This window comes from Octopus sinensis, linkage group LG7 (assembly GCF_006345805.1).
Source record: "Octopus sinensis linkage group LG7, ASM634580v1, whole genome shotgun sequence".
Lineage (NCBI taxonomy): Eukaryota > Metazoa > Mollusca > Cephalopoda > Octopoda > Octopodidae > Octopus > Octopus sinensis.
In genome coordinates this window covers 100,174,258-100,198,100 of record NC_043003.1, presented here as the reverse complement: position 1 = coordinate 100,198,100, position 23,843 = coordinate 100,174,258, and the positions used below count along the sequence as shown (strand labels likewise).

Here is a 23,843-nt window from a genome sequence, read left to right as displayed (position 1 = left end):
GTTGGCAACTAAGAGCCTCTTGCTCAGGGTGGAAGGTAGACTATGATGCATGTGTGCAAACTGCCATGCTACTCAGCAGTGAAACATGGGCCATGAATGTTGAGGACATGCATAGGCTTGAAAGAAATGAAGCTAGTATGATCTACTGGATGTGTAATGTCTGTGTGTACACGACAGAGTGTAAGTGCCCTGCAAGAAAGTTAGGCATAAAAAGCATCAAATATGGTGTGCAAGAGAGGCGTCTGCACTGGTATGGTCATGTGTTTTGTATGAATGAAGACAGCTGTGTGAGGAAGTGCCACTCCCTAACTGTAGAAGAAACCTGTGGAAGAGGTAGACCTAAGAAGACATGGGATGGGATGAGGTGGGGAAGCATGACCATCGAACATTGGGCCTCACAGAGACACTGACATGTGACCGGAACATTTGGAGATATGCTGTAATTGAGAAGACCCAGCAACTAAAGTGAGATTGCAGCCACCCATGTCTGGCCCTCTTAAGAATACCCCTGATGCATCAGGCAGTATGATATGCTTGAGAAGTCCTGTTGGGTCAAGTAAAACCAATATCGTAGCTGTAGCTAGTGCCCCCTGACTGGCTCTTGTGCCGATGGCACATAAAAAGCACCATCCAAACATGATCAATGCCAAGCCCACCTGACTGGCTCCTGTGCCAGTGCTGCATAAAAAGCACCCACTACACTCTTGGAATGATTGGCGTTAGGAAGGGCATTCAGCTGTAGAAACATTGCCCGATCAGATTGGAACCTGGTGCAGCCGCTGGCTCTCCAGACCTCAGTCAAACCATCCAACTCATGTCAGCCAGGAAAACAGATGTTAAGCAATGATGATGATGATGATATATACAATTACGTGTGTGTGTTTGTGTGTACCTTGTCTTGACATCATGTGGTGATTGTAAAAAAGCATTATCCCCATACAAATGATTGTGTTTTGTTTCCAGTCTTATGAAAACATAGTTGGTTGTGGGAAATATCACTTTGCTTAGATACAGGTTAGTGTTTGTAGAAGGAAGAGATCTGGATGTAGAAAATCTGCAAATTCCATTTGACCATTCACGCCTGGAAAGGTTGACATTAAAGTTGTGATGGTTATTAGACAGCAGTATTAACTTGAATTATTTTATTTTTTTCTCTTAAATTTTGTTTGCTTTGTATTTTTATTTTGTGTTTAGGTGGTTGAGTTTGTGAACTTCAACCTCCCAGTGCATTTCATCAGCACCCTCCTTGGACCAAATTCCTTGTTACAGACATTACGCTTTTCCCACCATGAAGAGGTTGGTCTCCTATTTCATTCTTTTCTCTGTATTTGCATGAAAATTGTCGACTATTAGAATACATGATTTGTTTTGTGAGATGATTATAAAGATGGAAGATAATGTTTTGGTAATTGCATCTTGGAGGTTAACAATTTTTCAAAGGAGAACATGGAAGGAAATTCTTTAAGTGGTTCATCTCTACAATGAAGGTTTCTATGTAACATTGGTACATGGTATATATATGAGAGTAAGACTGAGTCCTGGGAAGAGCAGATGCAACAATTCGAAGTGAAACTGGAAGGTTAGCCATTCAGAGTCTATTGCTGTCTGAGTGTCAGACTGTCCACTAATATATGGTGGGTGTTAGCAACTACTCAGGCCTAGGTAAAGTCTTTTAGCCTCTCTTTTAGTATCGACACTTGTGAAAAAAGAAATATTAGGCCTACTGCCTGCATATTTGCTATCTGCTATGCAAATCATGTGGAGGTGCAATGGCCCAGTTGTTATGGCAGTGGGCTCACAGTCGTAGGATCGCAGTTTCAATTCCCAGACCGGGCAATGCGAGTGTTTATTAAGTGAAAAAAAACCTAAAGCTCCATGAGGCTCCGGTAGGGGGTGGTGGCGAACCCTGCTGTACTCTTTCACCACAACTTTCTTTCACTCCTCTTTTCTGTTTCTGCTGTACCTGTATTTCAAAGGGCCAGCCTTGTCACACACTCTGTGTCATGCTGAATCTCCCCGAGAACTACGTTAAGGGTACACGTGTCTGTGGAGTGCTCAGCCACTTGCACGTTAATTTCACAAGCAGGCTGTTCCATTGATCGGATCAACTGGAACCCTTGTCCTCATAACCAATGAAGTGCCAGAAAAAAATGCAAATCATACATGTAGCACAACTAATACTAAATATACATAAAATATCATACAGTTACACCAGTGATTCCCAACATGGGGTACATGCCCCACCAGTGGGGCCTGGGATTCATTATTTAATACAAAAGAATCAGTGAATATTTTGTTCAAGGTACCAAGATGTAGCTACGTGATGAATTTGAAAGAAAATACCCTAACACTGCCATTTCAGCAATGGGACTTTTGATTCATTTCCCCACATCTTATTTGGTTGAGTGTGGCTTTAGTTCTGTTGATGATTTGCTTCAAACCAAGAGAATCGGGTTCAAAATTACAAAATTGTCTCCTTGAATCAAGGAAATCCCATAGTCACCAGGCCCAAGGTTTTCATTAAAGTGATTCACTTTTTTTTCTGAGTCAGTAATGTACTATTTTTGGACTCAGTACTTAATAAAAGAGTTACTGATAAATTCTTTTGCATTAAATTATTGTAATAAAATATTAGAAATAAAATTGATTTTTACCAACCAGTAGGGCATACATTTCTCTGGAAAGTTATAGTGGGGCCTGGGGAAAAATAGGTTGGGAAACGCTGAGTTACACCATACAATTAAAGCTATCTTGATATTATTTGAGATCGGACCTTATAAGCAAGTGTAGTGATAGCAGGCGTGAATCTATTGCAGCTGACACTATTTGAATAGTACTGACAAATTAATGAATGATGATGTATAGTTTCTCTAACCATTTACCTTCATCTGTCGTCCAGATATGTATCCAACTAATGACAGTCTACCATGGAGTTATGAGTTTAAAGAATGTGCCATTACTAGAAGAAGCATACAGGTATGTCTTATTGAATTCAGCAGATTTGTTTTTGTGTGATTGTATTGGACAAATTACCTCTACTATATTTTATATCCATCAGTATTAATGAAAGATATTTCAATGTGCTGCAGTCTATCATATTTACATGAAGTGACTGCTTACATTCTGCATAGGATCACCAGTCTCCTGAAGGTTTTGCCTGTGGGAAAGTTTTAACTAAACTGTGCTGTAGATTATGAGATTTTCATTTAATGTGCTCTGCATTTGATGATTACAGTAGTGGGTTGTAGCCTCCTCATAGTGTTTACAGCTGGATTGACTCAATATTAAACATCTTTCCCCGAGAGATTATGTGGTACTGGTCTGGGACCAAAACTGACTCCTTTATTCAAGAGGATACTACAATTACTAGGTTGGCTACAACTCCTTATTTAAATCATTACATGTATAAAAGTGGCTTTTGCTAACATTCTGGAAAATCAAGACCGCTTTCATTTTGACTGATTAACTGTCATTAGAAATGTGTAATTAACTCTAGAAATTAATGTTCAAGAAATTCTTTGCTATACCACACAACTTCTGTGGTAAAATGGCAAAAGCAAATAGTTTTTGTTTGCTTTTTGTAAAGCAATGTTTTAGTGCTTACTAAATCTGAAGTCTACCTACTAACTGCAAAAGCAAGGAGAGGTTTAAAGAACAAATTTTTATTAAAATTTTATTCAACCATTGATTTTTTTTTTTCTTGTTTATATCTGTGATTTTCACCTGTGGTTTCTTATCGTAACAAAATTTTCTTCAGTCATCCATATTATTTAAATTTATGTGGTTATCACTGAAGCATATCAATGATGAGGATACAGCTGTAACACTCAGAGATTAATGATACCAACTCACTTGATACAAATTTCCCTGTTTTAAAAATGATCTAATTTAAAACCTTTCATCAAAATTGCATGTTGAATTATGCTCCAAACACTATCCTACTTAAGACAAAGTAATTTGACTAATTCTTCATTATATTCAAAATTTATTAAAACAAATGAAGGGATATTTCAACAGAAATATGGTAACAAAATGGTTAAAATGATCTAAATGAAAATCTTCTATCAAAATTTCATGTTGATTTGTTTCAAACACCAGTTCAAAATTAATTGAAACAAGACAGTGCATTTCAGCATTAATGTGATAATGGAAAGGTTGAGGTAACTCATAAAAATGGTGAAAAAAATGTTGTGACTTGGTTGTCAGTATTCCAGTAACAAGGTCAATTGTGATTACTTAGGTATAAAAAAAATACAGCCAGATATGAAAGATAAATATATAGATTAGGAAATTTCACAATTCTTGCTATTGAGAGTTTATTTAAAATTTTATAAATTCTTGTTGGAAATTAAATTCTATAGAATTATAGTTAACTGTAATTCTGCCTTATTGGAAACTAAATTTCAACCTCTCCCCACACGGACACACAAATACATGTATGGATATTTGTGTGTATGTATACACACACTTGCACATGCGGACACAGACACACATCTCACCTTTGAGGTATTTTAAAGCATCTTTAAGTGCTGGGTTTTAAATTCTCATTTTGGAATGTCTGTTAATGTTTTAATTCATTTATTTTCTAGGAATGTGGTTGGAGACATTGAAGTTGCTTACAACAGATTACTGAGAGAATGTGGGGAGGAGGAGCAGTTCATCATTGTAGATAATGCTTTTGCAAAGAAAGAATATAATGTCAAACAGGCAGAAACTGTACTGGTCTTCAACCTTGCTGCTCTAGCTGAGATCTACAACACCAAGAATAATCTCATTGTGGTAGGTCTTACTGCCTTGTGTATTTACTGGTCTGGGGCATTATAATTTAGCTACTGTACTGTACTGACTTCATTAGTTGAGACAACTGATGCTTCTTATTTGCAAATAAATCATAAAACTCAGTCTTTATATTGACTTGAAAGTTTTAGTAATGATAATTTTCTTAGAGTAGTAGTATTGAAGCATAATGTTGATGGGAATAGATATAATCGATTTGAGTCCCAGTATATTACCGATACTTAAATTTTGGGGTTGTGAGCCTATAAACATAGTGGAAACATGAAAAGATTGTTTTAATTAACCAATTGCAAGCTTCATAATGTAAAAGTAAACTCTCCATGGGCCTAATACACAACTCCCTTTCATTAGTCAGTTATAGTTACTTTATTTTGCTACTTATTTTGGACAGACACAGCTTGCTTCCCAACCATGTGGTCTTGGGTTCAGTCCCACTGTGGAGCACTGGGCTGACCAAAGTTTTGTGAATGTATTTGGTAGATGGAAACTGAAAGAAGCGTATTGTAAGTGTGCATGTGTATCAATCAACTACGGTAGTAGTTGAATAATATTCTTAAGGCTGCAATTTACTCACATGCAGCATCTTTCAGAGCTTGTTACTAATTCAGTTCTTAACCAAATGGAAAACTGTTGATATTTTTGAAGAGGACTGGTCCCTGGCTACATTTTAGTATAATAAAATTGAGATATGATCCAGTAGAAAAAATTGGTAGCGATGTTATAGGAGAGTAAGTAATGTCACCGATCAAGTTTAGATCTAAATAACATTTTTATTTTAAAAGCAAAATATATTTATCTTAGCTTTAATGATAGAAGAAAGTGTGAAGAATTTTATAGTTTTGGCCCCATGCAACAAAAATTTGTATCCAAATAGTTGTGAAGTAATTTAACATGAAAATAATATACGGCAAAAAATTGGATCTAAGTATAATTAACATTTTTATTTTAAAAACAAGCTATATTTTAATTAAGCTTAAATGTTAGAGCTCAATTCAAGGAATTTCATGGTATCAATCTCATGCAATGAAGTTTTAAAAGAAAATGTTATGAGTTTGTTTCTCAAATTTGAGGGTGATAATATAGTTCTATACTTTTTTTATAAATATAGTTCTATAAGGGGACTTTTAATATATGTCACTGGCATCATTGAGGTAAATAAAAAAATTATCAGTGACACCACTAATTGACACATTTGACACATTATTAATAATAATAATAATGAAATTATTGTATACAGTACTCAGGTGCACCACAACTTGTCAGAAAGTGCATATAAAGTACATGCAGTAATGTAGAAATGTCTGGAAAGCGAACAATGTATGAGTCAGATACATGCTTGTGTGTGTATGGAGGGGAGAAAATCAAGTGTAGTGTTGGCGAATCTCAGGAAGCATGGAAGTTTTGAAGGATGCAGTGCTCCGACAACTAACAACTGATGCCGGCAGTTTGTTCCATGCTTCAGCAACTCTCAGCATGAAAAAATGTTTCCTGAAGTCATGGGAGCTGTGCTGTTTTCTTACTTTGTAAATATGTCCACGGGTGTTAGATGGGTGGAGTTTGAAAAGGTGCTCAGAGTTATTGTTTGTACGATGGTTGATAATTTTATGGGTGTCTGCCAAGTCAGCTGCCAGACGTCGGAGTTTCAATGTGTCCATGCCCAGGGAAGTAAGGCGTTCAGGATATGGCAAATGCCTGATGGAGGGTATTCTTTTGGTTGCACGTCGCTGAACAGCTTCTAGACGATTGATATCCTGGGCAAGATAGGGGTTCCAGACCGGTGATGCAAATTCCAGGTTAGGTCTTACCATAGCTATATAAAGCCGCAGATAGATAGCCGGAGAGCGGCTCACAAAGGATTTGTTGAGTGATGCCAAGACACCCTCAGCCTTCTTGACAATTTTAGCGATGTGTTTTGTCCAATGCAAATCACTGTCGACAATAACACCCAGAGCCTGGAAAAATGCAAGTAAGAGAAATAATATTCTTAAGATTATCAATCTGGAAAAGTACAGGATAAGTTATTACACTTGGAAAAGTTGAAGACAAGTTATTACATCTGGTGAAATAGAGAACAAAAAATTTTTTACTTAAAATATTGCAGCTAAGGATAAAATTTGAATATTAAAAATTATTTGGAGTAAAGATTGTTTGCCAACATAACATGGCAGTCCTGGTCTAGGACGAATGTTGCTGTAATTTAGCTCCAAGAGACATCGTCTCCAGCTGGCTATACGACACAGTCTGTCTCCTTATATTTTCGAACAAGGGAATCTAGCACCCCCACTCAGCTGTACTGTTACTGAATATCTCTCATGAGATTTACAAATAGTAATTTTCTAATTTATAAATCAGTAACTAGTTGTCACTTTGGAAACTATATATTTTGAGTGGGAATTTGGCAGCGCCACCTCTAGCCAAACAATTATTCTGTGCTGATGAAGGGAATAAACCCGGAAATCGCAATACACAGATACCATTTTGAGCTGAGTGGTGGTGCTAGATTTCCTTGTTCGAAAATATGAGGACACAGATCATGTTGTATAGCCAGCTGGAGATGTCTTCTGAGGCTGAATTACAACAACATTCATCCTAAACCAGGACTGCCATGTTATGCTGGCTAACAATCTTTACTCCAAAGTACTGTTGCTGAATATCTCGTGAGATTTACAAATAGTAGTTTTCTAAAAATTATTTGATTTTAATTTACAAAGTAACATTATAATTTAAAAAGGTACCATCATTTTGTTAAAATATTGACACACTAGGATACTTAAAAGTGAGAGCCAGAAGTACCAATATAGCTAAAGTTTAAAATAAAGTAGAATACTATATATGGTAGACAAATTCATTATGTAAAAAAATAGGCATTGGCTCAAGACTAAAAATGTGAAAACTTGGCAATAGGTCAAGCAAATTTTACTGTAAATTTGTTACAGGTAGATTTTACTGTGACGTATAACTAATTTTTGTATTATTCTATTGTACTAACTAATTATGTACTGCTACTATTTTTTATAGTCTATTTTCAAATTTCTAATTAATTAATAATTAAAAAAATGAAGTTTTTTAAAGTGTAAAATATATTTTGAGTTTTTTAATTTTAATAAAAGCTAATATTTTCTAAATCTAAATATTTTATTTAAAATTTTATCCTTAGCTGCAATATTTTAAGTAAAAAGTTTCTTGTCCTGCACTTTTCCAAGTGTGTCCTGTAAATTTATAATATTAAGAATATCATTTCTCTTGCTCGCATTTTTCCATGTAATATACACTTGGCTCAACATCATGTAATAGTTGTAAATAAGCAATAATATCATACATTGATGTCATTCATTTCCAGTCTCCTATGAAAATGTCAAATCATGGGAAATATTACTGTTTGGAAGCAGATGAAGGTCGGTGATAAGAGCATCTGGCTGTAAAAATTTTCTTCAACAAATTCTGTCTGACATATGCAAGCATGGAAAAATGGGTCTTAAAATGATGTTGATAACTTTACATACTTTATGCTTCAAGTTTTCAGATTGTGACTAAGGTCATATTTCCATAGTTGAGTATCTCGTTATAGTGTAACCAAATGTTGAAATTATTTCATTTTGTGTTCAAATCTTGCTTTACAAGCTTCAGGCTTGGCTCGCTCAACTGTTACATTCGAAAGTTTAACTTGGCATATACAGGGGTTGGACAAAATAATGGAAACACCTTAAAATTTCTAACAAATTTATTTTAATATGGGGTAGAATTGCTTCAATTCTACGAGGTATGGACTTGTACAAAGTTTGAATTGTTTCCAAAGGAATTTTTCTCCATTCTTCAGCTAAAACAGTCTCCAGTTCTTGTAGTGATGGTGGAAGATATCAACTCCTTACTTGTTTTTCTAAAATGCACCATAAATGTTCAATAATATCAAGATCTGGGGATTGTGGTAGCCAGATAAGATGTTCAACTTCACTAGAATGTTCCTTGTGTCATTCAGTAACAACTTTAGCTTTGTGAATTGGTGTATTATCATCCTGAAAGATTGCGTTTCCCTTCGGAAACAGTTCTGCAACCATAGGATGAATTTGATCAGATAAAATGCTTAAATAGTTTTGACTATTAATTCTGTCATGAAGGGAAACCATTGGGCCGGCAGATTTCCAAGATATAGTCCCACCCAGATCATCACAGATCCTCCATGTTTAACAGTTGGAAGGAGGCAGTCTGGTTCAAATGCTTCTTTTCGTTGTCTCCACACGTATATTCGGTCAGTGGTCGGAAATAAGGTAAAGGATGACTTGTCCGAGAAAATAACATTCTTCCACTGCTCTAGGGACCAATTCTGTAGGATTTTACTCCACTCTAAATGCTTTGCAATGTTTGTTTTTGAAAGTTGTGGTTTTCTGATTACAGCCCTCCTGTGAAATCTGGCTTTGTGCAGCTCCCGGTGAACAGTTTTTGTGGAAACCGGGTTCTCGAGGTGGTCATTAAACTCTGCAATAATTTTGGGAACTGTACATTTGTAATGCTTTCTAACAATTTGCATAAGATTCCAGCGGTCCTTAGCTGAAAGTTTTGATTTCCTTCTGGAGTTTTGTTTCGACAAGGAGGTTTTTCCCTCTTTCTCAAAGGCTGTCATTACTTTCAAGATAGTACTTCTTGATACACCAGACATTTAGGTTGATTTCGTTATATTAGCGCCTGCCATACGAGCACCAACAATTTGACCTCTTTGAAAGTCCGATAGATCTGTAATTTTAATCACCTTTTTCTGATGATATCTGAAAAGAAACAGCAATTTTAGTAAAACATATTAAGCAACACTAATCATCATCATCATCATCGTTTAGCGTCCGTTCTCCATGCTAGCATGGGTTGGACGGTTCTACTGGGGTCTGTGAAGCCAGAAGGCTTCATCAGGCCCAGTCAAATCTGGCAGTGTTTCTACGGCTGGATGCCCTTCTTAACGCCAACCACTCCGTGAGTGTAGTGGGTGCTTTTTACGTGCCACCCGCACAGGTGCCAGAGAGAGCTGCCAAACGGCCACGAACGGATGGTGCTTTTAATGTGCCACCGGCACGGGGGCCAGGCGAGGCTGGCAACGGACACGAACGGATGGTCTTCTTGCGCACAGCACACTTCCAGAGGTCTCGGTCTCTAGTCATTTCCTCAGTGAGACCTAAAGTTCGGAGGTCGTGCTTCACCACCTCGTCCCAGGTTTTCCTGGGTCTGCCTCTTCCGCAGGTTCCCTCAACCGCTAGGGTGTGGCACTTTTTCACACAACTATCTTCATCCATTCTCGCCACATGACCATACCAGTGCAAACGTCTCTCTTGCACACCACAACTGATGCTTCTTAGGTCCAGCTTTTCTCTCAAGGTACTTACACTCTGCCAAGTATGAGTACTGACATTACACATCCATCGGAGCATACTGGCTTCATTTCTTGTGAGCTTACGCATATCCTCAGCAGTCACAGCCCATGTTTCACTGCCATGTAGCATGGCTGTTCGTACACACGCATCATACAGTCTGCCTTTCACTCTGTGCGAGAGGCCTTTTGTCACCAGCAGAAGTAAGAGTTCCCTGAACTTTGCCCAAGCTATTCTTACTCTAGCAGTTACACTTTCAGCACACCCGCCCCCGCTGCTGACTTGGTCACCTAGGTAACGGAAACTATCAACTATTTCTAGTTTTTCTCCCTGGAAAGTGACGGAAGTTGGTCTCAGAGCATTTTCAGTGTTTATTGTTCCTGAGCATCTGCCACATACAAAAACCATCTTCCTAGTTAGCCTTCCTTTGACATTGCTGCACCTCTTATGTGTCCATAGCTTACACTTGGTGCATCTTATAGAGTTTCTACCTACACCTTTTCTACAGATCGAGCAGGGCCATCTACCTGAAGGCGTTTGTGATTTGTCTACCTTCCTACTGATTACGACTTTGGTTTTAGCTAGATTGACTCTGAGGCCCTTCGATTCTAATCCTTGTTTCCACACCTGAAACTTCTCCTCCAGTTCTGATAGCGACTCAGCAATTAGAGCAAGGTCATCAGCATAGAGGAGCTCCCAAGGGCATCCTGTCTTGAATTCCTCCGTTATTGCCTGGAGGACTATGATAAATAGGAGGGGGCTGAGGACTGAGCCTTGGTGGACCCCTACATCTACCCGGAATTCTTCACTGTACTCGTTGCCAACCCTCACCTTACTAGCAGCGTCCCTATACATGGCCCGCACAGCTCTCACTAACCATTGATCTATCCCTAGTTTCCTCATTGACCACCAGATAAGGGATCGAGGGACCCTGTCGAAGGCTTTCTCCATGTCAACAAAAGCCAGGTACAGGGGCTTATCTTTGGCTAGGTATTTCTCCTGCAGCTGCCTTACCAGGAATATAGCATCAATGGTACTTTTCCCTGGCACAAACCCAAACTGCATCTCATCTAAACTAACTCTCTCTCTAATTAGTTGGGCTATGACCCTCTCCATAACCTTCATCACCTGATCCAACAGCTTGATACCTCTGTAGTTATTTGTATCTAGGGCGTCACCTTTACCTTTGTAGCAGTTGACTATTATGCTGCTACACCAGTCATTGGGTATGACTCCTTTGTGTATCACCTGATTAACTATACGGGTGACTAGGCTATAGCCGACACTACCAGACATTTTGAGCATCTCTGCAGTGATTCCTGATGGGCCTGGGGCTTTCCCTGTCTTCATGCTTCTAATTTCCTTAGCTACCACGGAACTATCAACTCAGATAGCTGGTCCCTCTGTTGGGTCAACATTTGGCAGACTCCCTTTATCCCATTCATTTTCTTTGTTCAGCAACCTTTCATAGTGGCGTCTCCAAACCTCTCTCTTTGCATCCTCATTTAGCGCAAGTGAACCATCTTCCATGCGAACAAACTTCTCTCCTACCACATCACGATTCTCTCTCACACACTGTCTTGCAACGCGAAACACCTCCAGTCTTTGGTCCTCATGGCGCAGAACATTGGCAAATTTTTTCTTATCTGCTTCCCCTCTGGCTAAATAAACCTGTCTCCTAGCTTCTCTTTTGGCAGTCTGATACAATTCCCTGCTACCCCCATTTTTCCAGACCTTTCAAGCCTGTCTCTTTTCTCTAATAGCCCTGTCTACAATATTGTCCCACCACCACGTTATTCTAGGTCGAGAGGGGACTTTGCACCAGCCACAGATCTGGTCAGTGGCTCTCAGCAGGTTGTCCCTTAGAAAAACGTCCAGTTGTCTTCTACCCCCTGTGATGCTCTATCCCCTTCTACTTCGTCAGAGGCTTCAAGTAATATGTCACTAAATCTCTGTCCATTTGCAGGATCTTTAATCTTCCAGATCCTTCTTCTCCATATTGGTCGTCTTCTGGTTGTCCTCCTAGTCCTGATCCTAAAGTCACTAACTACCAGTCTATGTTGTGGGGTACATTCTTCGCCTGGGAAGGTTTTGGCATTTATAAGCAGCCATCTCTCCTTTTGCCTTGCAAGGATGTAGTCAATTTGGCTGGTATGTTGGCCCGATCAGTAAGTGACTAGGTGGCTGGTTGGTTTCCTGAAGTTAGTGTTGCAAATCATAAGATTATTTGCATCGCAGAACTCCAGCAGCCTGGTTCCCTCCTCGTTGTGGGAGACATAGCCATAGCCTCCATGTACGCCATGGAACCCCCCAGCATGTCATCCAACGTGACCATTGAAGTCACCAGCCACAAAGAGAAGGTCTCTGTCGTTTGTCAACGAGGTAGCCTGCAGTAGAGTGTCATAGAATCGGTCTTTCTGTCCATCGGGTAGCCCCGACTGAGGAGCATAGGCTGATATAATGGTTGCTAAACTATGATGAAGCACTAATCTAATCTTAAGTATTCTGTCACATACTCTGATTACCTCAATTACTTTATCTACCCATTTCTCAGCGATAAGTATACCCACGCCACCAACCCCGTCAGTGTTCCCTGCCCAGAAAATCTTGTACCTGTGTTCCTTGCCTATGAGGAACCTAGCTGATCCTCCTCTCCACCTTATTTCTTGCATGCAACATATATCCACACATCTCCGTTCAAGCATCTCGACTATCTCACCAGACCTACCTTTCATTGTGCCAACGTTGTGGGTGTGGAAGGCATGGGCTCTAGAGACCCTGGGACGGTGGCAGTAGCTTCGTGTACCTGAAAAGAAAGCTCGCATTTGGCAGAATTCATGTGCAAGTAATGAAGTAGTAAAGTAGCCTTAAGTACAACCTGCATGACACTAGCCTTTCATATTTTGCACTGTATGAACATTACCTTACATAGGTCGAGACTAGGGGTAGGGATGGTGAAAGAGCATTTGCAGTCTTCATGGGAAGCAACCCCGGGATGGCAAAGAATAGGGACTTCCGGCATGTGTGGAGGGGGTGGGAGGGCGGGTGCACCGTAACTTAGTAAGAGGTTCTGTTAATCGTGTGAGCTAGAAAATAGGTTTGAAACATCAGAGGGAATAATCATTATTGATAACTAATATAACACCATAACTTAGTAAGAGGTTCTGTTAATCGTGTGAGCTAGAAAATAGGTTTGAAAAATCAGAGGGAATAATAATTATTGATAACTAATATAATACCGTAACTTAGTAAGAGGTTCTGTTAATCGTGTGAGCTAGCAAATAGGTTTGAGAATCAAAGTTAATTGTGTGAGCTAGAAAATAGGTTTGAAAAATCAGAGTGGCTATGAACCGGGAGACAACACTAAACGAAAAAAAAATGTTTGAGCTAGACAGGGTAATGAGGGAATACTGAAAGAATGAGGAACAATACAATGAGATGGTAATCAAAGAATAGTGAGAGAATAATGATGATAAGTGCAAGGATAGAAGGTAGTTGTAGCGAGGCTGAACGAGTCACTTAGCTTTAGCCATTCATGATCTGTGCGTATTTCTTCTTTAGATATTTGGAAGCGAGTGGGGTTAACGATAATGCGATCGCTCTTTTATATCTGGCGATGATGGTTATGGAAAGGCGGGGACATAGAGAAACAGGGAGAGAGATATGGCGATGATGGTTAGAGAAAGGGGAGGGGACATAGAGAAAGATAGGGAGAGAGATAGGGTTAGTTAGAGAGGGGTGGAGAGAGGAGGTCAAGGAACACGTGGGAATAAAGCGGTGTGAGGAAATTTGACTGGGGACGGCATTGTCGATAATAAACTTTATTTGATAAATAGGTTTGAAAATCAAAGACGTTCTGTTAATCGTGTGAGCTAGAAAATAGGTTTGAAAAATCAGAGGGAATAATCATTATTGATAACTAATATGACACCGTAACTTAGTAAGAGGTTCTGTTAATCGTGTGAGCTAGAAAATAGGTTTGAAAAATCAGAGGGAATAATCATTATTGATAACTAATATAACACCGTAACTTAGTAAGAGGTTCTGTTAATCGTGTGAGCTAGCAAATAGGTTTGAAAAATCAGAGGGAATAATCATTATTGATAACTAATATAACACCGTAACTTAGTAAGAGGTTCTGTTAATCGTGTGAGCTAGAAAATAGGTTTGAAAATCAAAAACATAAAACTAAAAGTTTTTTGATGGTTTTATAGATATTTCAAAATTATGATGCTAGGTCTTTCCATTATTTTGTTCAACCCCTGTACCTTGTATATTTTGATACTAATCTGCTTGAAACCACTTTTGGTTCTACAATGCAATCCTATAATGCCACTATAATTTGTGAGAATCTCTTTATTATGTTCCAAATACCAGTATATTTCATTTGAAATGTGATCATGAAAGAGTTAACTTATTTTATATCACTATTTGATACCATTTAAAATGTTTGATAATTCTTTTCCTTGTCCTTATGAGTAGAGTCATTTGTATGTGCAAACCATTATCTTCTTCATAAGTCTGAGAGTAACGACTTTGAATATATGGGTTTAATTGTTCAATTTCATATTTCAGATGTGGGCACTGACACCAAGTATATTTGATCTTCTTATCAAACACCTTCATCCCCTGAACCAGCCCCTAGTAGACCGTTATCCTGCAGTCCAGTATGCAACCATTCATTCTCTTTATTCACATTGTACCAGGTAAGTTTTATTTTTTTGTTTATTTCTTTGATTTATTTCTCAGGTAGGCATGACTGTGTGGTTAAGAAACTTGGTTCCTGGCCATGTAGTCTTGGGTTCAGTCCCACTGTATAGGACTTTGGACAAGTGTTTTCTACAATAGCCTTGTGCCAACTAAAGCTTTGTGAGTGCATTTGATGGGCAGAAACTGAAAGAAGCCTGGTGTGTGTGTACACCCTTGCCTTGACATGATATGTTGGTCTTAAACAAGTACCACTATCAAACAAATAATGTTCATTTCCAGTCTTCCATGAAAAATCTGTTTTGGAAAGACTTACTTGGAAATAAGTGAAGGATGGCAACAGGAAGACATCTGTCCTTAGAAAACCTACCTTGACAAATTCTGTCTGACCCATGCAAACATGGAAAAGTGGATGTTAACTGATCATAATGACAAAGCACAAAGTGCTTTCACTTGTAAAATTCAAGAATATCTGAATGTGTGTGTATCTACATAAGTATTATGATCACTGTTTGTGAACTTCATTAATTGTTTAGCAAAGCCAGAGATCTATTTCTACCTCAATATCTGCTCCATATCCACTGAGACATTTGCCTAAAACTATGGTATGAATTTAATTATATAGTTATCAGTACACACACACACAGAGTGTATCGTGAGTGTGCATGTGTACATATATACATCAGTGTTGTTGTTTTTTCCTTCCTGTTTTTTTTCCCTGCTAGAATGGTTTGGGTGATGTTTATTGTGATAGTACTCTGTGGTTGGATATCCTTGATGCCAATCCCCCCCCCCCACTTAGTAGGTACATTATTCCATATCGTTGCAGCATCATACTACTGAGTTACCAAGTTTTGTGTGAGACATAAAGACATCACTGCTCTCTAAGCAGTGTCAATGTGAAACTTACACATGACAGATTTCTGTACAGTTTCTACCTACCAAATTTAAGTCACAAAATATTGGGTAATCTGGGGCTATAATAGAAGACAATTTAGGCATTGAACTTGAAGTCATGTGGTTGTGAAGCAAACTTCTTAACCATACCTGCAACTATATATATATATATATATGATATAATATAATGAGCTTATTGTAAACAGTGCTTAGGTGCACAATAACTTGTTGGGAAAGATTAAAAGAAGGGACAGAAAGCAGGTATATAAATCAAGTAAAGAAAAGCCCTCAATGAAAGCTAGAAGTACATGTTCAGTGCACAAAACAAAACACTGACAGAAAAGTGAACAGTAAAAATGCTGTAAAGAATAAGAGTGCATAAGCATATCAGGAGTGGTGTTGACAAATTTAGGGAAGCATGGAATTTTTAAAGGGTACTGTGTCCTGATAGGAACTGACATGGATAGTTTATTCTATGCTTTGACAGTTATGAGCATGAAAAATGTTTCTAAAAGTCATGGGTGCTGTGTGAGTATCTGATTCTATATGTGCATTTATATTTGTCTTTATCACTTTTATCTGTTAATTAATACTCCATAACATCTTAATTTTTTGTATTTCCTTTCTTCTATTTACAGACACAGTAACTTCATTTCCAGTAGCAGTTTGCTGACTCAAAACACAGCTTTGGAAGGGTCTGTGCTAGCAGGTGTGAGTCCTGCTACATCTGGTCATTTTACAGCAATACTAAGGCTTCTTGTTGACATACTGTCTCTGAATATGGTCACCTATGACTGCAAGTGAGTATAGCAATGAGTCAGTCATTTCTCCAAAAGTAACTGAAATGAGGAGTGGCAATGTCATAGTGGATACGCTGGTAACAACAGAATTGAATACTGTGTCATTGAGCAAAGCACTGAATCTTACGTGCCCTACAGCAGCAGAGTAGATAGAAAAAGAAAAAATACATTGAGTCCTTGGCTTTTGAACTGAGACAATAAGAATGGAGCTGGTTTTTAATGTTGGCACAGACTGGATGTGCATTTGCCTATACATCCAGATTCCTGTTTTTTTTTAAATTGTGGAGCCAAACAGATTTTCTTTTTCTGGTTATGATAATTTCTCAAGTAGCTTTGTAAATTTTAAAAGAGTAAAAATAAGTTGCTTGTCTTACTATTTCCAACTGGCACAAAAGTTACATCGCAGTCTTCACTTGGAAACTTTATGCTCGTATATTGCATTTGGGAGCTTACTATGTGTTCATTGCATATTGCAAAACTAATACTGATGGTGATGAAGGTAGCAGCTATACATTTATGTATTTGATCAGTTGTGATGACTTTGACTAAATTTTTTGTACATTCTTGTTTTAGATGCTTGTGCCTCAAGTGGTGTTCAGAAATTGCCAACACTCTCCAAACAAGCCAAAATGTATATCTGACCACAGAATTTGGAGAATTATTAAAGGCATTAATATGGCTGGGTAAGTAATATCACCTAATTTTGATTGTTGTATGAATTTTGATAGCAATTTATTGTTTTCACTTCATTTTGACCCATGCAAGAATGAAAAGGTGGACATCGAAACAATGACGATCACTATAGGATAGCCTTTAAGGCAGGTGATTGAATAAAACTATATTGATATTTATATTTTGTTATATGTGAAATATGATAACATGGAACCTGTGATACCAGCCATTGAGACAAGAATACTTGAAAGAAGAAATGTTGCAGACCTCTTTATTGCTTCTTTAATAGTGTGTATTGGATATACTTCTTAACTTGTGCTCTTTGACTCTCATGAATCCATTTGTTTCCACAGGTTATGATCAGGAACACCAGATTTGTCTGAGCGCATGCCAGTGTCTACACAATGTGTTGAAATCAAGCCCTTCCATTTCAGATGACATCTTAATTCGGTAATTATCTTTATTTTATTTATAAGTTAGCAATGCATCCCGACATTGTGTTGTGACCTACAGCCACATTGTATTATTTGTTCCTTTCTTATGGGCAGAATTGGCACAGCTGATATATAGTGAACTGGCATAATGGAAGTTACCATTTGTTTAAAAGCAAAGTGGGGGAAGGTGCAATTTACATGGGTTTGCATGAAAGTGCTTTCTAAGAGATCACAAACTATATATTGTTTCATCAAATTTTTTTAAATACCCATATCATTTTTGAATGTGGGGTAGCTGTGAGAAGAGCCTAGAAAGTTGAGTAATTACTGTTAGACAAGGAGAAAAATTGTTACTGACGAGTACTTGAAACTTGCACCATATTCACCATTTCCAAACATTCTATACCTCTAAGCCAGTATATACACAAACAAGTTGCACAAGTGACTTCAACAGTGACACACACGCACACATGTAGATACATATACACACAAATGAAAGGCAATGAATGTGTGTGCTCACTGACAAAACTTCGTGCTGCATCACTTTTGTCAGTGAATAGGTCATGGGTTCAAAGTGACGAAAATATGTTGACACAAATGAAATTTTAATGTTGAAGTGAAACTGGTAATACTTAAATACAGGTGTTACGTACAAAACATTTTAAATGTATGCTGTTGGGCATGTAATGACACCCTAACCCACCTTAAAACTAACCTTAACCCTCCCCTTCATATCGTTACATAGATGCAATGGGACCTCTGTGTTTAAGTAATGCTGTGAAACTAACAGTTTTTTTTTGTTCTTGAATGGCTTACAAACATCTATGCTGCAATTGTTTTTGTTTCAGCACTCGATCTCCGATCAAGTCACTTGCTATGCAAGTATATCTCCATAATTTTTTTTAATCACTGTGGATAAATGCCAGCAATGACCTTCTCAGATTCTCCAATATTTTAATTTCTAAACAGAAACAATTGGGGGCAGGGAGTGGTGTTGGTAATCATCATCATTATCATCATCATTTAACGTCCGTTTTCCATGCAAGCATGGCTGCACCAGACTCTAATCAGATCTGGCAGAGTTTCTACAGCTGGATGCCCTTCCTAACGCCAACCACTCTGAGAGTGTAGTGGGTGCTTTTATGTGCCACTGGCATGAGGGCCAGTGGGGCAGTACTGGCAATGGCCATGCTCAAATGGTGCTTTTTATGTACCACCTGCACAGGAGCCAGACCAGCGGCACTGGCAACGACCTCGCCCAAATGTTTTCTCACGTGCCACCAGCACAAGTCCCAATAAGGCGATGCAGGTAATGATCACGCTCAAATGGTGCTGTTTATGTGCCAGTCAGCTGCTCTGGCAACGATCATGCTCAGATGGTGCTCTTAGCACTCCACTAGCACGGATGCCAGTCATCGGATTTGATTTCAATTTCTCTTGCCTCAACAGGTCTTCACAAGCAGAGTTTAGTGTCCAGTGAAGGAAAGGTACACATAAATAGGTTAGTTACACTCCTGGCATAGGCCACAAGGTTATGGTCTCACTTGACTTGCCGAGTCTTCTCAAGCACAGCATATTTCCAAAGGTCCCAGTCACTAGTCATTGCCTATCTTCCCAGTTAGCCTTCCTTTGATATTGCTGCACCTCTTATGTATCCATAGCTTACACTGGGTACATCTTATAGAGTTTCTACCTACGCCTTTTCTACAGATCAAGCAGGGCCAACTACCTGAAGGGATTTGTGATTTGCCTGCCTTCCTACTTATTAGGACTTAGGTTTTAGCTAGGTTGACTCTAAATTCGTTATTTCTCAAATTTTCTTTTCTCTAGCCTATAAATGTATGTGGAAAAATATTGAAAAACATCAATACATGCAAGAGTGATAAAGAAAGAAGGAGGGTTGTGTTTGCATGTGCTAGAAACAATAGCCAAATCATCCTTAAATCACTCACTTTCCTTCTGAAAATATTAACTTTTTTTATACTTTGTTACCAAAAATGCTCTTCCCATGGTTTTGAAGTGCAAAAAAATTGTCCAAAATAGGTCCGGATTGGGATGATGAGGGAGGGGGTGTAAAAAAGGTGTTTGTCAAGTTTTACCTTTTATACAGATTCTTCCCCCCCCCCCCCCAATCCCATCATTTTGAATGCTTTGGCTTAAAATCCCCCCACAAATTTCTTTATAATCGTAATCTATGCCGTTTGAAAGGAATCTGTATAGATTTTCATTAAAAGATAGCCATCTTCCTGAATGTTATGAGGGGGAAAAAAGTCAGATCATGTGAATTTTCCGAAACTCTTCTCTCTACCCCTTTGGAAAAATTATTTCCCATAAATATTCTGAAGCCACAACATCTAAACAGCGTTTGTAGAAAATTTTGTTAAAAGTATCCATTTTTCTGGATGTTATGTGGCAACAAATTCGGGGGTGTATACATCTGTAGTAATGCTTTTTTATCTATACCATTTTTTCATTTAATGTTAATTTCATTCATTGTTTGCAATGTCCACCTCTCTCTCTCTCTCTGTTGAATTGAAATCTCTGTTTCTTTGAGGGGAAGGCAAAACTTGACAAACTGCTTCTCCCTCTGTTGTTGGACTACTGTGATGTTTGTTTAAAAAAGAGAGATTGTGACTAAGCAATATTTGCTAAGCAAGTGAGCACTATTATACAAAGAAATAATTAGACGTAAAATATGAAAATTATTAGAATTGGGAATTAAATGTGAAAATATTATCAAGGGGCTAGCAGAAAATCGCCCAGGGGGTGGTCTTTCTGCTAGTAAATACATATGCATACATCTTTCTTGTATGTATGTGTGAAAGAAAGTGAGTGACTGTATTTCTTCATAACATGTAGAGAAATGGATGTCTTTTAAGCTACATACTCATATAGAAAATGTGACATGGTGGTATAAAATATTGTTTATGATAGTTGACTTATAGAAAGATTATAATGTTAAATTTTTTGTAATGCAAATATATAAAAGAAAATAAAGTTTAATTGGTAGCGGAAAAATTACTGAATCTTTGGATACCCCATATGTCAAAATCATCAATATACACACACATATACAAACAACTTAGTTTTCGAATGCATTCATTAATATCTGTAAAAAAAAATTTATGCTTTGAAGAGAGCAGAAACTGAAAGAGAAGAGAAAGTGAAAAGGCAACATTTACTTTGAAGTGAGAGCAGAAAGTGAAAGATGTATGTATATGAAATGTACATGTGTGTGTGTGTGTGTGTGTGAGAGAGAGAGAATGAGTGAGTGAAGGTGTGTGTTGTATGTATTTTTTTACATGTATGTGTAAGTAGCGCTCACTTGGTCTCTTTCACACACGCACATTATCTTTCATGTACATAGATACATGTGCATACTTCTTTTTTGTATATACGTGTGCATGTGAGAGAGAGTGACTGACTGTATTTCCTCATAACATATAGCAAAATGAATGTCTTTTAAGGTACACACTCATATAGAAAATGTGACATTATTGTTGTGGTATAAACTGTTTACAATAGTTTCCTTATAGAAAAGATTATAATGTTAAAAATTTGTAATGAAAATAAAGTTTCTTTGGTAGCTGAAAGATTACGGAATCTTTTGATAGCCTTACATCAAAATCGGCAACATACTCACCCATACAAACCCTCTTTTATATAGATAGGCAGGCAGGCATGTGAAATAAAATGATTTAAGTTTTGATCCTTTTCTGAAGGTATGACAGTCGTTTTCTCATTCTGGGGGCTAGGTGTGTGATGCACTCTGTGTCTCTTTAGATAACTGATTATCTTGGCAGTGCTGGACACAGCTTACAAAAATGTCATCTTGGAGTGGTTTCCAATTATAAATGAGATCTTGCCCAGAAAATTTATAGAAATAATTATCTATGTTCTTTTTGGTGATGCTTTCGATAAGACACAGTGACTTGACAACGAAAAAATACGATGTTTTTACAGTAAATGTTTCTATTTTTGCTTTTGTTAAACACAATATTTTAATCATTAGGGAATATTTTTAAGTGAATGTGATTTCAAAAATGTAAGTTGTTTGTACAGTAAGTATTTTATATTTTAGCTTTCTTTAAACAGACAATATTTTAAAGTTCTTTTTAATTATTTTCAAGTGAATACCTTTACAAAAATTTTTTTTTACATATTTAGAAAATATTTTAAAGTGAAAATGACTTTAAAAATATGGTAAATATTTCATAAAAGACCCATTCATAACCTTGGTGTGAAATAATTTTATTCCATTGGTTTTTTTCAAGTGCATTCAACATATCTCACCTCCAAAGATTTGGCTGCTATTTCTAGCACGCCCTGCTACCACGTAACAGCTATTTGTGATAAAAGACACAAAATACCTGTTACATGGTAGCAGGGTGTGCAAGAAATAACAGCCAAATCTTTCCTTTTCTGGAGAAAGGAGCTAATTATGCATGATTTCAATGCCACATTCATTGAAAGCATGCAAAATAACATGGAAAAGAAAAAAAACAACCCATGAAACAAAACTCCATTGCTGGGAAACTAAGACTTTCCTGGTGACCCAATGGAGCACAGGTAGTCTAGTATATATATATATATATGTGTGTGTGTGTGTATCTATCTATATATATATATGCGTGTGTGTGTGTGTGTCTGCCTGTCTGTCTCTGTGTTATTTTCTCCTTGTTTTATCATGTAACAGTTGTAACTGAGCCTCACCATCATACAAACAGTGTCATTCATTTCCAATCTTCTGTGAAAACATGTCCAGCAAGGAGAAAATATTATCTTTCTTGCAAGCAAGTGAAGGTTGGTAACAAAAAAAAAAGCATCCAGCCATAGAAAATTTGCTTCCACAATATCCATCCAGCTCATGCATGGAAAAGTGAATATAATAAAACAAAGATGATTAGTTATTATAATTGGCATCAGTATAATAAGATTGCTTGATAATGGTATATTTTGAAAAAGGACTAAATCTGGTTTAAATGCAACTTCAATCATTGAATAAACTAAATTATTTTTGCTGCATAAACAACATATTGCCTATAGCTCTCTCTCATCACAATTGAACAAGTGTTCATTTCTTCCTATTTTTACTAACAACAACAAATAATAGTAATGATATAAGGACAAAAAAAAACAGTGTAAGATCATAAAGTTTGCAATATCATGATAATGGAGAGGATACCAAAGAAATTGAAAAACATCAGAACCTGGTAAAATAAATTAAGACATTGTGGAAAACAAAGGTGACAATTTGGTGTGGTTGGTTGGTTGGTTGGTTGGTTGGTGCACTTGGCACAACACTCAAATTGCTACCTAAAAGTTGGAAGGATGTTGGAATTGAGATAAGCATTATCAACCTGCAGAAAAGTGCCACTCTATTCTGCAAGAATCTTAAGGAAGATTCTTGAAATTTGAAATTTGTTTTCACCAAACCACAAGGCATCTCTGCTACTGAAAGTAGCATGTAATAGCTTTATAATTACAATATGATGGTGGCTAAAGCAAAACAAAAAAGAAAGAAAAATTATTTACCTGTATGTGTTTTAAATTTGACATTCTGGATAGTTGAAATGGAGTTAGTTCATTTGCAGTCTAGAAAAAGAGAAATAAGTTTAAAATTTGTTGTTTTTTTTAATCAAAGTGGAATTAAGGATTATTGTATGAATATCAATTATTCCCTTTTTCTGCTCTTTTCTTTTTTAATCATCTACAGCTGCGTTGAATTGTGTATCTATCGTCTAACTGACCATCACAAACATGTTAAAGATGCCTACAGTTCCCTGTTGAAAGCCATCCCTTTAAATCTAACAGCATGGTACGTTGAGAGATTCATTTCTATTCACCATCATTTCTTTTTTTAAGACCTCTTTTTATTATGATATTGTTTTCATTTGTGCTGTATACGTTTCTTAGGGAATTATATTTTTCAGCTAATATAAGGCATTTATTAGGAAGTAACTTAAGCATTTATATCTTGTTTTTGTATCAATTTAAAATATACAGTATACATATGTGCAGGAACGGCTGTGTGGTTAAGAAGTTCACTTTCCTACACATGGTTTTGGGTTCAATCCTACTGCATGGCACCTTGAGCAAGTATCTTCTGCTATAACCCTAGGCCAACCAAAACCTTGCAAATGGATTTGATAGATGGAAACTAAAAGAAGTCCATTGTGTGTGTG

General features: G+C 37.3%; 1 protein-coding gene and 1 long non-coding RNA gene across 3 annotated transcripts in view; one reads left to right on the top strand and one right to left on the bottom strand.

The window, feature by feature from the left end:
• Window positions 1–11,208, bottom strand: part of LOC118764352 — a 13,040-nt gene extending 1,832 nt beyond the window's left edge. The window contains exons 1-2 of the long non-coding RNA XR_005000172.1: window positions 11,199–11,208; window positions 9,909–9,914 (exon numbers count right to left, since the gene is read on the bottom strand). This is a non-coding gene — a long non-coding RNA (uncharacterized LOC118764352). The remainder of the gene's footprint in view (window positions 1–9,908; window positions 9,915–11,198) is intronic.
• LOC115214150 (serine/threonine-protein kinase SMG1) overlaps window positions 1–23,843 on the top strand; it is a 185,790-nt gene that overhangs the window by 54,925 nt on the left and 107,022 nt on the right. For both annotated transcript variants that reach the window (XM_036504994.1, XM_029783223.2), the window contains 8 exons: window positions 1,195–1,296; window positions 2,900–2,976; window positions 4,590–4,779; window positions 14,724–14,854; window positions 16,391–16,552; window positions 17,126–17,235; window positions 17,578–17,674; window positions 23,375–23,476. In XM_036504994.1, the coding sequence (XP_036360887.1) occupies window positions 1,195–1,296; window positions 2,900–2,976; window positions 4,590–4,779; window positions 14,724–14,854; window positions 16,391–16,552; window positions 17,126–17,235; window positions 17,578–17,674; window positions 23,375–23,476 (971 nt within the window). The remainder of the gene's footprint in view (window positions 1–1,194; window positions 1,297–2,899; window positions 2,977–4,589; window positions 4,780–14,723; window positions 14,855–16,390; window positions 16,553–17,125; window positions 17,236–17,577; window positions 17,675–23,374; window positions 23,477–23,843) is intronic.